This window comes from Heterodontus francisci, chromosome 10 (assembly GCF_036365525.1).
Source record: "Heterodontus francisci isolate sHetFra1 chromosome 10, sHetFra1.hap1, whole genome shotgun sequence".
Taxonomy (NCBI): domain Eukaryota; kingdom Metazoa; phylum Chordata; class Chondrichthyes; order Heterodontiformes; family Heterodontidae; genus Heterodontus; species Heterodontus francisci.
The window spans coordinates 42,751,836-42,769,004 of NC_090380.1; the positions used below are offsets into that span (position 1 = coordinate 42,751,836).

At 41.8% G+C, this 17,169-nt stretch overlaps 1 protein-coding gene across 5 annotated transcripts in view; it reads right to left on the reverse strand.

Annotated features, from left to right (window-relative positions):
- The window catches only part of ltn1 (listerin E3 ubiquitin protein ligase 1), a 169,624-nt gene that overhangs the window by 146,900 nt on the left and 5,555 nt on the right, over nucleotides 1–17,169 (reverse strand). For 3 of the 5 annotated variants that reach the window (XM_068040503.1, XM_068040502.1, XM_068040501.1), the window contains exons 3-7: nucleotides 14,290–14,388; nucleotides 6,206–6,436; nucleotides 3,361–3,413; nucleotides 1,931–2,111; nucleotides 908–1,081 (exon numbers count right to left, since the gene is read on the reverse strand). In XM_068040503.1, the coding sequence (XP_067896604.1) occupies nucleotides 908–1,081; nucleotides 1,931–2,111; nucleotides 3,361–3,413; nucleotides 6,206–6,436; nucleotides 14,290–14,388 (738 nt within the window). Of the gene's footprint in view, nucleotides 1–907; nucleotides 1,082–1,930; nucleotides 2,112–3,360; nucleotides 3,414–3,665; nucleotides 3,716–6,205; nucleotides 6,437–14,289; nucleotides 14,389–17,169 lie in introns of those variants that run through there. The other 2 variants (XM_068040504.1, XM_068040505.1) reach the window with 2 other exon arrangements.

The following is a 17,169-nucleotide window of genomic DNA, read 5'->3' on the forward strand; positions in this document are numbered from 1 at the left end:
ACCTACACTAGGGGCAATTTACACTGGCCAATTTACCGATCACCTGCAAGTCTTTGGCGGTGGGAGGAAACCGGAGCACCCGGCAAAAACCCACGCAGTCACAGGGAGAACTTGCAAATTCCGCACAGGCAGTACCCAGAATTGAACCAGGGTCCCTGGAGCTGTGAGGCTGCGGTGCTAACCACTGCGCCACTGTGCCGCCCAATGTTCCTGTTTTTCCAGCTGAATGCACAGCTATGCCTTATAAAGGACTCAGGCATTTTTTTTTTAACACAAATTGTGACTGTTATTCAAGACTGTCTGAGGATCATTTTCTCTTGGGGCAGTGGCAGTTGGAACAGAAGGAAAACAAAAATAAGTAGTCTTTGCCTGACAGGACAATTTTTCTTCTGCTCCCCTTCTCACCTCCATTTTGCTAAGGTAATTCTCAATAGACACCCTCTGATACATCTTCAAATGCCATTGTTCAAATGCAAGCTAGACAAGGTTCCAAAAGCCTATGAGACCAACAGCAGTGTCACAGTTGAGTACGATACTGTTGTCATTTGATATTCACACATACGTAATTCCAGCAGGGGTCACAAGACAATTATCAGAAGCAGAATCCCTGGCAAACTTCCCCTCCCTAACCCAGGGGCAAAAAGGCTAACAGTAGCATCCCTACTGGTGTCCCAGATGAGATCAACTAACTGAGCCATTCCAGTCTGCATGGCTCAATCACCTTAACGCACTGACTCACTGGGGAGTCCCACAATCTCAGTTTGAACAATGTGCCTTTGCTTCAAAATAAAACACCAATCATAACTTCAACAAACCAATACATTCAGGTAGTTTTCTTCAATGCTTTTTTAAATATTAAAATAATACTTCTTTCTGCACAAATTGTCTACCATAGGCTTCACTTTACCTCAATGCAGGTGAGCACATAAAGTGCTGCTGCCCAGACAGAAGGGCATACTACTGGATCCATATCATCTATGCTCAGCAGCACAGCAGGGCACACTCTTGCAGCCTCAAACTTCATCAGCTCAGGCAAATATTGGCAAAAAGCAATAATCAATTCAAAGAAAGCTGAACGGATCTAACAAAAGAACAAAGTAAGCTATAAGTATTTCAAATTCTCAACATTAAACATTTACACTTAATGCTCACAGGACACTAAATGGTTGAATCTGATCTGCAAAGATCAAGTGGTCAACAAAATGTACTGTGTGATCATCAGGTTATATTATTGTGAATGAAGATTAAAAAGCAAGGAACAAACTCTTATGTACACTTAATTTTCCTGTATCAGGTAGTTTAATTTCCCTCAATTGTCCTACATACTATAAAAATCTGGTCTTGTTCTAGACTGAAGGCTCTAAAAGTGTAGTTTTAAGTTAGCAAAAAAAAGGATTACTTTCTGCTAGATGAAGTCCATGCAAAACAAAATTTAGATGTTATGTTTTTAGATAAAAACATTTATTGATGGAAATAAGTACCCTCTCTTCCCAAGTCTCAACTACTATCATCATACTTCCTCCTCCAGCCAAGAGGCCCAACCAGTCCATGATTTGAACTTATGGGCACTTTTACTTGCAGACCTGTAGGCAGAACTGATCCTGCCATTTTTTATCTGCCCACAAACCCTGAAGTGGTCGAATACTACACATCAAACAACTGGACCATAACTCATCTAAATGGAGGCAAATTCAAAGCTAGGCACACTGATTAATGGTCCAGTGTTCTGCTGCTATGGCTTCCCAGTGTCCTTCTACCTTTGATGAATCATTGAAACAAAGTGTTTCTATGAATATCAGTCGTAGTACATAATAAAAATTTGGAAAACTTCGACACTGTTGACCTCAGTTTCTCATCTTATAGATGACTACTATTAACTTACTGCTGTATTTAATATTTTTCTATATTTCAGAGAATGGTTAAGTCAAACCTGTGGATTTTTATGTTTGCTGTACTTCCAGAACTTGGACTGTGATAGAAGTTCCGTTAGTCTGTCCTTTAGGACCATGTTCTCATTTTCAGGGAGAAGGTCAAGTAGCTTTTTCAGAGCCAATAGCGAGCTTGTAACAACCCTCAAGTATTTGCCTTCCCTTTCTTCCTCGGGAACACTTCTAAGATTGAACAACAATTTACAGTTGTAATAGTCTGTTAATCACTGGTGGTATTAAAAGTCATTAACTATGTAAAACTATCCAATGATTTTATCTACATTTTTCAAAAAAAAACTATTACAGTAACATACTTATAATAATACAGGATTCAGCAGAGTTGTCGTCTATGTTTAATTTTGGTTTCATCTTCTCCCCCCCCTCCCCCCCCCACTTTATGGCCACCAGAGTATTAAGCCACATAATTTCCAAATATCAAGTGGTGTATTTTCTGAAATAAGCATGATGATACATTTGAATAATTTCAACAAATATCTGATTTGAGGGCTTAGCTTTCCAGCAGCAGCAAGGAAAAATTCAGTGGAATTAAAAATGTGGTTACTGCAGCAAACCTAAGGTGCCACTGCATCTCAAAGTTCATTACCCAAGTGGTCAGTTTGGGGGGTGGGGGGGAATGGGGCTGCAGCAGACAGAATAATATGTCATCTTCTCAATTAAACTTTTTTTTATAAAATATAAAATGCAAGTAAGGAAAAAATGCAATTTATTTTCCAACTTTAGAAACTGGTTTATTCTGATCAGTGGCGTATAGGCTACTCTGGAAAATTCATTACGATAATGTTTGTTAAATAGTTATATGATCCTCCCCAGTAAGACAACAAACAGTTTTATTCTACAAAATCAACATTATCCACTTTGCAGCGATTCTATAGACTGAAAATTGAAAACCCAAAAAAGGACTAGGAGTACGTCTCCATCAGAGGGAATTTTTATGATTTTCTTTAATTTCACTTAGTAACATTAAAATATATAAATCCATCCTTACACCACCCCATCAGTACTAGAACAGTAAAATAGTAAAGTCACAATTGAAAAGATTGTTGCACGGATGTGCTACTACACATCGATACTTCAATGGGTTCTTCCACAGAAAATGCACAGGCGGGTTTACACTCTGTATTACAATCGCAGATAAACCATTTGGGCAAGACATGAGACAGTTGGTGTACAAGTTATTCTCATATGCATCCTAACACTAGTTCTACAGCAACATTGATATGCATATATTTAATATATTATAAATGTATGAGTTGCTCTGGCAAAAACTCATTGGAATTATGCTTAGGACGTGTTTCTAAATCAAAATAATAGAATTCAATGCATCTGGGAGTCTGTTTATATCGGAATACACCATTACTGCCCAATTCCATAACAGTTTTTTTATAAATCGCCTTGAAGCCAAATAACCTACTGTGGATCACTGAGGGTCTCTGGAGTCTCCTTCATGATGTAATCATATAGGATCTGTGGAACAGAAAAATTACAGCTGTAATTACAAACTACATCTTGTATCAAAATTAACTAGAGTACAGTTTTACAGAGACGTCAACACTATTTGTTGCAGGAATACAAGTTTTAGAAACTAAGCTGCAAACTACATTTCTATTATACTTTGCTGCAAATAAATTTGAATAGGTTTTTACAACTACTAAAATACACATACACTTAAAAACTGTGTCTTTGTAAAAAAAAAACTAGATGATTAGAATTTCTCACTCTTTGCATTTTCATTCAGAAATATCATGTCCTGATGATACCATTGCTTGAACTGGCTTGGAGGAATTACATGGATAGACAGCTGAAATGAAAGCATCCAATTTAGAGATGATCTTGATTCATGTTAACAAATCTCTTTCATACTGGTGGGCTCAATCATTTGCATCCAGTAATTGTATAAGAATGTAAAGTTGTAAGAAGAATTGATTTACATTTCCCATTTGAAAGTGGTATCATTAAGTAGTTTAGTGGATAGGCCACTGCTGTATAATTAATAAGATACAAGTTCACTCTTGTGGTTCCCCACATAGCAAGTTCAAATCTCTGCTATGCACCAAATGGAGAGGAGATGTTTTCTCAAGAGGAGGGGAAAAACAATTGGTTTAAATTAACAAGAAGTCATAAGCCACTAATATAGACCTCCTAAATGAAAAGAGCATAATTCTTAGTTAATAAACTAAGCACCTGTTGCACTGAGTGAAGAGAAGATAAAATAAACCTAACAGGCAAATGCATCTAACAAGAGAAAGGAGATCATGAGGATAAGTTTGAGAAGCATTATTTACTAAGGTGCTCATTACACTGTTATAAAGGGAGATATCTGTGCACTTGTTACAATCTTTTAATTGCTTCTAGTAACTGTCTTATACTCCTAAAAACAGACATTTTGTAAACTCCACCTGGCATAACAAGGACTAGGAAATAATTACTTTTCTCATTCAAAGAAAGAACTTGCATTTATATAGCATCTTACATGCCTTCAGAATGTCTCAAAGCACTTCACAGACAATGAATTATAGCACAACCTTTGAGGTATAGTCACTGTTATGTAGGCAAACATGGCAGCCAATTTGAGTATGGACTCATCCCAGATTGTCTGGGGTTTTTGATGGGGGTTGGTTGAGGGATAAATATTGGCTAGCACAATATTCAAGTTTTATTGTCATGTGTAGTCAAAGGATCAGTACATTTATCACCGTTTGAAGTATCGCTCTTCTGAGTCTGACCTTTTGTGCATCCCCTCTCCTTTCTGACCATTGGTGGTCATGCCTTCGACCATCTAGGTCACATAGACTGGAATTCCCTCCCTAAAGCTCTCTACCTCCATCTCTCTCTCCTGCTTTAAGGCCTTTAAAACTTTAACCAACTGTTTCATCACCCCACCTAATATCTCTTTCTTTGTTTCAGCATCCAACTTTGTCAAACTCAGTACATCTCTGAAGTGCCTTGGGATGTTTTTCTATGTTAAAGGCAGTCAACAAATGCAAGTTGTTGATGGCTTATTGTCAATCATTGTTTTGCTGTAACATATAATTTTTCCAATAGATGGCACTGGAATCAAATATTTTTACATCCTTTTATTGGACATTTAACAGTTAACTAAAAGTGAAACTGGAAAGGGAAACAGTTTGGTATAAAACATAAACTTAATTTGTGTGTACACTGGGAGCATAGGAATTAATCAGTAGACCTGAAAATACTGGAGATTTCTAGGAAGAGCGTCAGGTCAGTGCTGGGGAATACAGCATTTTTAAATTTTTGTAATGTGTCAGGATCAATTGCTTTCAGATCAACTACAGCACATCTATGTGAAGGGTAAAGCTCCCACTGCCATTAATAATATGCCATAAGCCTAACTTCATAAGAATACCCTCTTCTACATTAAAGTTAGATTTTTAATTTTCCCCTTATGGTCTCCCAAAGATTCATAATTTAGGGCCAACTGGTGGCCTCACACCCACAAAGGACCTTAGTTGTCAATACTCAAACTTATTTCACACAAGATCTTGCCAGCCAATGGAGCAAGGAGACTTTCATCCCATCATCGTGTGCCAGAAGTCAAAAGTGGCACGTTAAACCTCTGGACAACCCAGTTCTGACTCCTCACTGCACCTGCCCTCCCCCCATCATTCGAAATAATCTGGATAACATTTTCTGGTTACTTGGCATTTTGGGATGGGTTAAAGGGACAAATGGTAAGCACTCATTTAATTGTTAGGTCTGTTATGCAAAAGCGACATGAGAAAATACTTTTTCACGCACCGTATGGTTAAGGTCTGGAATCCACTGCCTGAGGTGGAAGCAGGTTCAATTGAAGCATTCAAAAGGGAATTAGACAATATATGAAAAGGAAGAATGTGCAGGATTACGGGGAGAAGGCAGGGGAGTGGTACTAGGTGAGGTGCTCATTAGGAGAGCGCTGTAATGATTCTGTGATCAATGGCTTTGTTCAAACAATACACATGAGAAACCAAGTGAACATAAGCAATGAGTTTAAATGCTGATGAAGGGTAATATCTGATAATTTATGACAACTTGATATACCAAAATTAGAAAATGAATGACCTGTGATAAGAAGTTTCTGGCTGCCCAGAAAAAGCATTACACAACAATATCACAAAGACAACTCGGAATTCTGGCTAAAATATTGAAGCCATATCAAACAGTCAATAACATAACTTTTTATATCATTCCTAAAAGGTTGTCATGTAAAATCTAACAAGAAATGCCAGTGAGAAAGTTTATTGTCTGTTACTTACACTCATAATTTCTTCTTTACAAAAAGCCACAGCCTCGGGCTGTTTATTTAGTGGAAAAGCAACTTGAAATGCTACTTTTGCTGCTGAGGCTGCCGGATTATAGGTATCACACTGAGCAATAAGCCAGTGTCCCATAATACTCTTCAAATAAGGTGCTAAGTTCCGCTTCACTTGAAGAATGAGTGGCTCAAACGCCTGCTGAACTGCTTCTCGAACTCGACGGTCATGATCCTGGATTGGGGGGGATGGTGGGAGCAGGGAATTAATGAACAGAAATTGTCATTATTGACTTTAAGAATTTCTTGACATTTCGAACCAACAGTGAGTAAGCAATAAAGGGTGAATGACTTTTCTTCCGTGCCTTATGCATTATCTAACTAGTAACAAGTATTTCCTACATCTGGACACTATAAAAAGTTTTGATCTCACCTTAGTAACCAAACTGAAAATATAGCAGATATAAAAATGTTAATAAATGTGGTTTTATCATTTAAACGTCATTAAAGCATTTCCTCCCCTACATCCCTTTCAATAGGTCAGCAAGTTTATCCAGCTAAGTAACTGAACCATACAAACTAAGATCAACCCAGGTACAATCTTAGGTTTGTGTGGAGTCAGCTGATTTAAATGGGGCATTATAATTAGCTTCAGCAGCCCGAAAGTAGGTAGGGGAAATCGCCCAAGGTCTCCACTCCTGATCACTACCCAGATGCACTGTTGCAAATCTGCAGCATGGATTAGGCTAAGCCATGATATCCCAGTGGTTGAATAGCCTGTACACCCAGTGTTCAGGCTCACATGCAAAAAATTTCCACTTGGGTGAGGTACATCAATGGAACAGCATCACAGTAGGGGGTCTACACCGTCAAAAGAAAATGGGAAGGAAGAAAACTAATGAGGTAAATTTAAGTTTAAAAAAATGATGAAGTAATCAAATATGACGAATGCAGTGGCATCTAGTATAATTTTAAGCTGTGCTTGCTGACAATGCAACCACTAGGTGGCATAGTATTTGCACATGTGCAAATGCAGCCTCATGCACTGAATCATCACTGCAACGTTTTTGGCAGCTGCAAGTAGTAAAGATGGCACTGCTCAATTTATCACAAAAACAAAAACAAATGAAACCCAAATGCCACAGTGGCTGCGATTGCTGCCCCAATCCCACCCCCAACAGTACCCTGCTCCCTCCTGCCATTGCGCTTCTCTTTGCTGCTGCCTCCCGTGCCTATCCACTCGTCGCTTGCTCCATGCCTCCCCCGTCAGCTGCTGGCTCCCCGCTTCACCTCTTTCACCTCCCCACCTGTGGGTCCCTCGCTCCCGGCCTTTTCATTTCATCTCCTCTGCTTTGTCACGGCTCCCTGCTCCCTCCTGCTTCTGCTCCCCGCTCCATCCTGCTCACAGTCTCCCTCCCCTCCCCTGCCTATCTTGTCACTCTCTCTCTCTCGCTCTCTTTCCCACTTCCCCTGTGCGGGGAAGAAAGGCGGCAATCATAGGAAGGAGCGGGGACCAGAAGTGGGAGGGAGTGGGAAGCAGAGGCAGAGGAGAGGAAGTAGCGAGGCCAGGAGCGAGTGTCCGACGGGTAGATGGGGGGTGAAGCAGGGAGCAAGCAGCTGGGTGGGGTGGTGGGGGAGAAATGTCGAGGCGGGGAGCAAGTGTCCGACAGGTAGGTGGGGGGTGAAGCGGGGAGCGAGCGGCCGAGGGAGGAGAAGTGGCGAGACGGGGAGCGAGTGGTGAGCAGACGTTGCAGAACGCAATGATGTTTCCGCGCATATGCACGAATTAGTCCTGACAAGCCAGGTGCTGACATAGGCTGCACATGTGCAGCACCATACTGACAGCAAGAGTCCGTTCTGCGCATGTACAAAGCTAGGAGTGCTCTAATGACGTCAGCGCTGGACTGTGTTGTCAGGAGTCAATTTGATAATTTTATCTGTGTCTGTCTTTTCTCTCAATCTATTTGGGTCTCTCCACTTTCTGCAGTAGCCCCATTGAGGGAGCAGGCAGATTATAGTAAAAGCTTTGTTATCTAGCACTTTACCAACCGGCAAGCTCTATTATCCAGAATTTCCACAATCTGCCTAAACAAGACTCAATCCATCCGGCGCCTCCAGACATCTCCCAAAGCTCTCCCGGGCCGGGTTTTCTGAGTGCAATCAATTGTTCTTTGCATTAGATAGTGATGCTGCTGATAATCATCTTCTTGTACTTTGTATGCAATCATTTCTCTTAAAATTAAAGCTATTGTATTGTATTGCCTCGGTAAGTACAACTCCTGATTCACCAGAATTTTTGATTATCCGGCACCTCTCGGGTCCGGCAGATGCTTTTGTACTTGCTTGAATCAATCACCAAGAGATTTGCAAGAGCAGCCAGGAGGAGTTGCCATCCTTTTAGAAAGCAACAAGTTTCTGAGCTGTACCCTGACAGGACAACCAAGATTGAAAGCCTGCTGTGAATAAAATTGCTGATCTACCTACCACACTTTGACACAACATGCTGGTAGACCAATCCTTTGCACAAGTCAAATAGTAGATACTTTAAGCCAAGGGATCTTTCCATTAGAATTTACTCAAAGCAAATCTTTGTTTTAGAATGCACAGTAAAAGTTGAAAATTTCAGTACTTAAGTGAAATTACTTGTAGCAAACAGAGGTCAATTTTAAAAGGGCCTCAACCATGACAAATATGATTCTTACAGTCGCACCGAAAGATCAAAGGAGGGAGGTATATGGATCCTTAAAAGTGGAAGTGCAAGCAGAGAACACCACGGATTCTGAGTTTTATGTTTAATGCATTGATTATAAAAGAAAGGAGCTAATGTTGTAATGCAATTCATAAGCATTTTATATGAAAGATATTACAGCCATGGAAAATGTACAGTGAAGATTTTCATGAATGATACAAAGAATGCAAGGTTATAGTCATAGAGAGACATGAAAATTTGGGGCTCTTTACACTGGATCAGAAAAGGTTGAGGGAGAAATTTAATAGAAATTTTCACAAATGTGAAGTGTCTCGAGAGTGTAAATACTGAAAGATTTGTTTCCAATGATTAGCAAATCATAGAGTTATACAGCACAGAAACAGGCCCTTCGGCCCATCATGTCTGTGCAACAGGCCTAAGCCCAGTGTTGCAAATTCACTATATATTCTCTCCAATTCAAAGTCACTGGTCACTCCCGATACCGAATGCCACGCTCCCTACGATCTGGACAGCACCTTTCCTGTCTAATATTTAGTTAAATAATAAACATAATGTCGGAATCATAACAATATTTGTTGTGTGCATTGGATAATATGATCTCGCTTGCACTAGCGCATGCATTCTCTTATCTTTCAAAAGATAGACTGAAAGGCACTTTAGGAAGATGAGGCCAATCATGAACTGGTTCATTTTACATTAAATAGCTGAATGAACATAACACCAGTGAGATACGCCTATTTCATGTCGCACCTAATGCCATAAAAAATTTTTAAAGTACACATCTTTTCCCCAGTTATGGGCTAAACTTAATTTGGATTCCATGCACAACTTTTTCGCTTACAGTCTGTTTTCTCAACCTCTCTCCAGTTGATCAGACAGTCAGATCTCTGATTGTTTCAGATTCAGAGACCCCTCTCCTCCAGAACTCTAATGAGGATTGGTCCACTGAGATGCCAAAGTTCCAACCTTGCTGCAGGAGCTCATAACAACTACGCTGCCTGGTCCGCTAAGCCTGTGCCTAGCACAATGAATGAAAGCCAATTTTAGTGTCAGGGTGTGAACTGTTCAACAAATTCCCAGTGTCTCAAAACTAATAGGGCATATAAGAGTACCCATACAATTATGATTTCATCTGGTTTCTATCTGGGTCCCAACCTAAACAACATTCTAAATTGCATGTATAACTCTGGAATTTAATCCTTCATAAAATGAATCTGACGTTATATTGCCAATAAAAATTAAACCAAAATCCCTTCCAGATGAATTCGTAAACATTTCAAAATATTACAAGAAGGCATAAACACAGGATTATCACTAGAAGAATGAGAGGGGATGTGAAAAGATTATTTTTAACACAGAATTATTAGAACACAAAATGCATCATCACAAGTGACCACTGAAGCACAATAGATAATACATAAAATGTTACTGAATTAAGTACCTAAAAACTAAATATAAAAAGCTACAGGAAGGGGCAGAGAAGTGAGATTAAAGTAAATATCTCCAGTTTATGAGTCTGCACCTGCACAAGTATAACAGAACAAATAGCTTTCTTCTGTGCTGTAATTTATGAATGTATAGGTTTATAAAATCATATGATAAGACAAGTTCCAGTGAAGAGACAGGATACAGATTTGCAGCAAGCAGAAAACCTTGGCAATATTCTCACTTGCAGCACGTGGTAACAAAGGAAATTCCCAGTTTGGAGACAGAATGTTTGAAGGACGGAAAAACTAAAGTACAGAAACACAGATTGATTGAATTTGATAGAGATGTACAAGATTACAACAGGTTTAGATAAGGTAGACAAAGAAAGGCTGTTCCCATTAACTGATGATACAAGAACTAGGAGACACAGATTTAAGGTTTTGGGCAAGCGATGCAGGGGGCTGAGAGAAAGAACTTTTTTTATGCAGTGAGTGGTAATAACCTGGAACTCGCTGCCTATAAAGGTGGTGGAAGTGCAGGTGATTAATGATTCCAAAAGGAAATTGGATGAGCACTTGAAGGAAATAAATATTCAGGGTTATGAGCATAGAGCAGGGGAATGGGCCAGACTGGACTGCTCTACAGAGAGCTGGTATGGACTTGATGGGGCAAATGGCCTTCTTCTGTGCCATAAAGACTGAATGGCTGAATTATCCCAGACTCTGTCATGCACTTCCTAGTGACTGGCTTAATAGCAGGATAGGCAGAGGCCTGGCAGCAGGTTGCTTGTCCATTGACTTGAAAAAAGAATGGTGCGTGGCGTGAAGCTGCTAAACAAAGGGACAAAAGCAAATGGATTATTTTCAAAGGGGGTATCTCTATTTGTGTATAAAAAGCACAGAATATCAATGTATTCATTTTCAAAATACAATACAGAATCTGGAAAAGTCATTTTAAAGTTTATTCAAAACCTAAGTGCTCGATCTTGGACAAGTGGTAGCTTTCAAGTTTGCTGATAAAGTGATTAGAATTTAGATAAAAGGGAAAATGGGAGAGAATGTCTGTTGAAAAAAATGCATTTCGACCAAAAGGAATGAGTGAAAACATGGACCCAAAAAAGAGAGGGGTTAAAAGGTCACACCACAAAAAAGAAAATTAAGAAGCCTTTCCAATAAATTGAATATAATGATGGTAAGAATCATTTTTAAAAACATAGGAAGATAGGAACAGGAGTAGGCCATTCAGCCCCTCGAGCCTGTCCCGCCATTCAATGAGATCATGGCTGATCCGCGGCCTAACTTCATGGCCTTTGGCCCATATCCCTTAATACCTTTGCTTAACAAAAATCTATCTATCTCAGATTTAAAATTAACAACTGTTCGAGCATCAACTGCTGTTTGTGGGAGAGTTCCAAACCTCTACCACCCTTTGCGTGAAGAAATGCTTCCTAACATCTCTCCTGAACGGTCTGGCCCTAATTTTTAGACTATGCCCCCTAGTTTTAGAATCTCCAACCAGTGGAAATAGTTTATCTTTATCTAGCCTGTCTTTTCCTGTTAATATCTTGAAGACTTCAATCAAATCAGCCCTTAACCTTCTAAGTTCCAGGGAAAGCAAGGCCAATTTGTGTAATCTCTTCTCGTAACTTAACCCCTGTAGTCCAGGTATCATTCTTGTAAACCTACGTTGCACTCCCTCCAAGGCCAATATAGCCTTCCTAAGGTGTGGTGCCCAGAACGGCTCACAGTACTCCAAATGGGGTCTGACCAGGGTTTTGTACAGTTGCAGCATAAGCTCTGTGGCCGGAATTTTACGCCGCCTCAGCGGGTCGGATGGTGGCGTGGGGGCGGCGTAAAATTGAGCGGCAGGCTCCGTGAGGCCTAACCGCCCCCATTCTGCCTCCAACCAAGTTTAGAGAGGTCCGGCAGGCGGGGTGGGGGGTGAGAAGTGGCCCGCCCGCCCGAGACCAATCAAGACCCTTGAGTGGCCACTTAACAGCCACTTAAAGGCCCTGCCCGCCTCCACGGGTATTTTACCTTTGGCAAGCGGGTGTGCTGGAGACGTGAAAGGCCGCCCAGCTATAGCTGCCGGCCTTTCCGCACCCCGGGGGGCGGGCTGGCAATCGGGCGCAGGGTGCCCGATTGAGGGCCGCCCCGTCTCCCAACCCAACCCCGGGATCCAAGACACCCCCCTCCCCCCAAACGACCATCCTAGCCTCACCAGGGCATGACCGATTCCCCAGGTGAGGCAACCCAAACTTACCTTCAGTACTGGTTCCTTGGTAACCTCCTCGGCCAGCTGTGCTGCAGTCCCAGCAGTGGCCACCGCTCCCGGGGGCGCTGCTGAGACTAAGAGCTGTCGGCCCGCTGATTGGACGGCAGCTCACTGAGGCGGGACCTCCTCCCTCAAGTGGGTGGAAGTTTTGCCTCCGGCCAATTAAAGCCTGGGGATCCATAAAATACAGGACGGATCCCCAGGCTGGGCGGAAGCGGGTTTGGCACCGACATTTACGTCAGAGTCCGGCTCCCATCCACCCACTGTAAAATTCCGGCATTCTAGAATACCATTAGCCTTTTTGATTATTTTCTGCACTTGCTCGTAGCATTTTAAAGATCTATGCACCTGAACCTCCCAAGTCTCTTTGGACATCCACTGTACTTAACCTCTTCCCAATTAGAAAGTACCCTGCTCTATCCTTTTTTGGTCCAAAATGGATAATCTCACACTTGCCCGCATTGAAAACAGATTTATTACAAATACAAACATTTGTACCCAACAGACTCCAAAAGAATTATGAAGAATAAAAGCTCTGAAAACTCAAAATGGATTATCTGAAGTTTTAGTCCACATTAAAACATGAAAACCTTTATAGATTCTGCTTTTTTAACAATATAACATTGAAAGAAAGGTTTTTGAAAGGAAAATTATATCGTGGAATCCTGATACATCACAGAACCAAGTGACCATAAGATACCTAGAACAAGTATAGAGCAATGTAGTAGAGTAACTATTTCGTAATTAGGAATAACGTGGTTATAAATGTTCTTAAATTGGGATTACAACACTAGGTTCTTTTGTGTGGTGGTTGTGAACTACGATAATACTGGGCATTACTGGGGTTGCTTTTATGTAAAAAAAAATTGCATTATTGATTTGCTGACTCTAGACTGCAATATTAATGCCACCCCACAACCCTCCACCCCTGCTTCCCAACAATGACAGGCTGAGGAATGTGTCCCCAACCCTGCAATGTATGCACCCTTCATCATTTTTACAGCAGCAGGTTTTAAGTCATGAGTGTTTCACCATGGAAAGGTGGAGCACTTCATTAACATATTTAAATCAGGCTCCCAGAGTTCAACAGAGTTCCCAGTGTTCAGGAAACTAGCAGCAAAGGGAAGATGAAAGCTGCAAGTTCAAGAAGGCAAGTGCCTTTTAACAAGATTTCTTGCGAGCCAAGAGGAGCAAGAGTGCTTCCCCAGTCCCTCAAGGAAGCCTTTGGCCTCACTGCTGCCAATGGCGGCCTCTCTTTCCACCGACCTCCCCTTCCAAGCCTCAAACTCTCGGTTCCTACCTCCCACATTGGCCTTTCTCCTCTCCCACTGCTCCCCAGCACAAACTCTTGCTCCCTCCCAATTGCCAGGAAGCGTCCGTAAGGGTCCACAGCTGCAGACGTCTGCTGCTGGTTTTCCCATTCAACAGCCGACGAGCCTGTCAATTTGGCTGGCTGGCTGCCAGGTGGGAAATGGAGGAAAATAATTATAATGAGGTGTTGCCATTAAGTGCAGAAGGAACTCTGCATCCCTGGCTTTGCTTGCACTACCGCACCCTCCCCGCCTCCCTGTGAATATCAGGCCAACGCCTCAGTTCCAGGCACTGCAGATTTCACTTATTTGCTTGCATCTGTTCAGTCTAAAATTTGAGGGAAAAATGAGCACACAAAAGCTTACCAAGGAAATTTTGCAGTAAATCCTTGACCAATAAGGAAGAACTCCTGTTATATTCCCAGGGTGTTTCTCTTTGCACATTGTCCCAAACTCTTGTAGGGCCTTAGAAGAAACAATGAATATTTAATGAGTAACTCAAATATTTAAAAAAACAAACCCACAGCACACTGAAAGAAAATGCTATAGGACATCATAATTCCAAAGAACAGCATTCTATACAATAAGCAGTCTATCGAATATGATTTCACACTTAACTTTTAACTGAATTTTACTTACTATATGCTGTATTTTTTTAAATGACAGCTAAATCAGTAATCCTAGAATAGCTTGAAACAGAAAGCTTAATTTACAATTAGCTAAATAATCCATCTTTGAGGCACAATAAGACAACTTTAACCAGAAACGTAAATATAGCATTGTAGTACCATTCAATGTACCACTCAAAACTCAACTGAATACAAGAATAAAAAGATATCACAGAATATGTAATTTAATTAAAATAGAAAGAACTTGCATTAAAAAGTGTCTTTTACAACCTCAAGACATAGCACTTCAGAAAAAGTCTAGGGACCTTTGTGGTGTTGGGAATCACAGCAGCCAGTCTGCACATAGCAAGATCCCCAAAAACAGCAATGAGATAGGTGGCCAGATAATGTGTTTTTTTAAAAATAAATGATGCAGATTGAAGTAGTTGATGTTGCGATCTGCACTATGGTAGGTGTGGGTGTGAAGAACATTGGGCAGATTGCACCTCCTTGTGAGGACTAGGTCTAGTTGCCAATGTCCAGAACTTGGGTAATGCCATGATACATTGTGGCGATGTCTGCCCTGGAAGAAAGTGTCGGTGATGCAGAGTTTAATCAGGGTACAAAGCTCAAGAAGGCATTGTCCGTTATAATTGATCTTGCCCACCCCATGACGACCGAGGCACGTTGACCATGAATTACTGTCTGCCCGAACACATACGTTGATGTCACCCAGGATGAAATACCTCTCGCCATTTGGGATGTTCCTCAGAATGTCACCTAGGGAGTCACAGAAATGCTCTTTATCTGAGATGCTGGCATACAGAGTTGGGGCATAGATGCATATGATGTTGACTATGCCTCCATCGGATGATAACCGCAGGGAGATGAGGCACTGAGGTTGCTACTGGTGGCTCAATTGACTGTTAGCCCAATTGACTGTTAGCCCATTGCTCACTGCAAAGCCTACGCCATGCTCAGAGCGACCTCCAGCACTCTTTCCATGCCAGTGGTTTATAAGGTCTGGGCTCTCAGCACCTTGCTGTATGGCTGTGAAACATGGGAGGCTTGCAGCTACCAAGTAAAGAAGCTCAATAATTTCTGTCTTCACTGTCTATGGCGCATTATAGGTATATCTTGGCAGGATAAAATCACAAATGCGGCAGTCCTCTCAAAGGCAAAGCTCCCAAGTGTGTTGGCACTAAACAAATAGAGGCAGCTTTGGTGGATTGGACACATCCGCAGGATGAAAGATGCTCACATACCCAAGGACCTTCTGTGTGGTGAGATAGCCGAGGCCAGACGATCAGTGGAGCACCCAAAGCTCCGCTTCAAGGATGCTTGCAAGTCTGACATGAAAGCCCTAAATGTCAACTATCACACCTGGGAGTCATTAGCTGGTGAAAGAAGGAAATGACGACACATTCTGTGGACTGGTGTGCGCTACCACGATGACCACTTGCTTAGCAACAAGTGCCAAGGTCAAAAGCAATAACTCACAGCATCACTTGGCAGCTTCACTTGCAGCAGTTTTGGCAGAACCTGCCCGTCAAGGATTGGCCTTCACAGCCATCAGCAAAGGTACACTAAGAGAAGACACCCCACCTAAATGAAATGTTTCTTGCATGTCCATCATCTTTTGTAGATGGAAGGATGCCAAACATAGGTTGAAGTATAAACATTTTCCAGGGCAGTGGGAGAAGTCACCTGCTCTTCTAATGGTGCTATGGGGTAGAGCTCTGCTCAGGGTACTTACATGGAGGTAGAGGTCTGCATAGTAAACCTGACCTGAGCCCGAATGCATAGTAAACCTGACCTGAGCCCGAATGCTGGACCCGGAAGTCCAACCCAACCCAAGTCGCCGGGACCCGTTAGGGTCGGGTCAGGTAGCAGGCCTTTACAACAGTACATGGCTAAAGGCCGGCTACCCGACCCGACGGGACCCAACGACATAAGTCGGGTTCGGGTCGGCCTTCCTGATCCGGCATTCAGCCTCGGGTCGGGTTTCCTATGCAGACCTTTACTGTGGGGATCTTTTACATCCAATGCAGTGAACAGACAAGTTCAGTTTAATATCTCATCTGAAAGACAGTATCTTAGACAGTGCAGCATTCCTTCAGTACTGCACGGAAGTGTGCTCAAATCTCTGAAGGACAAGTTAAACACAAAACTTTCTGATGTAGAAGCAAGAGTGCCACCAGAAAGCCAAGTCTAACAATCAACATTAAGTGTGGGCTTGATAAAGTTACACCCAAAAATCAATGTTACCTGGTAGAATTGTCTAGCAGTTCATCTTAATTGGTTTGGCATGTAGGGAGAAAAGAAACATCTTCTGCCAGTAATTCAATGGGTAAATGCATTAAGTCATACTTATCATAAAGGCAGCAAGTTTGATCCCTGGCCTAAAGCAGCTTAGCTTAGCAGTAGCCTGCTTGGCCTCCAAGTTAGATGGCTGTGGGTTGAAGGCCCATTTTAGATATTTTTGAGTGTGTAACCTAAGCTGTAATAATGAGTGAGTAGTGCATTGTCAAAGATGGCATATTTTGAATGAGTTGTTAAACTGAGACCTTGGCTGTCTGATTAGGTACATAAGAACAGGTGAAGGCCATTCAGCCCCTGCAGCCTGTTGTGCCATTCA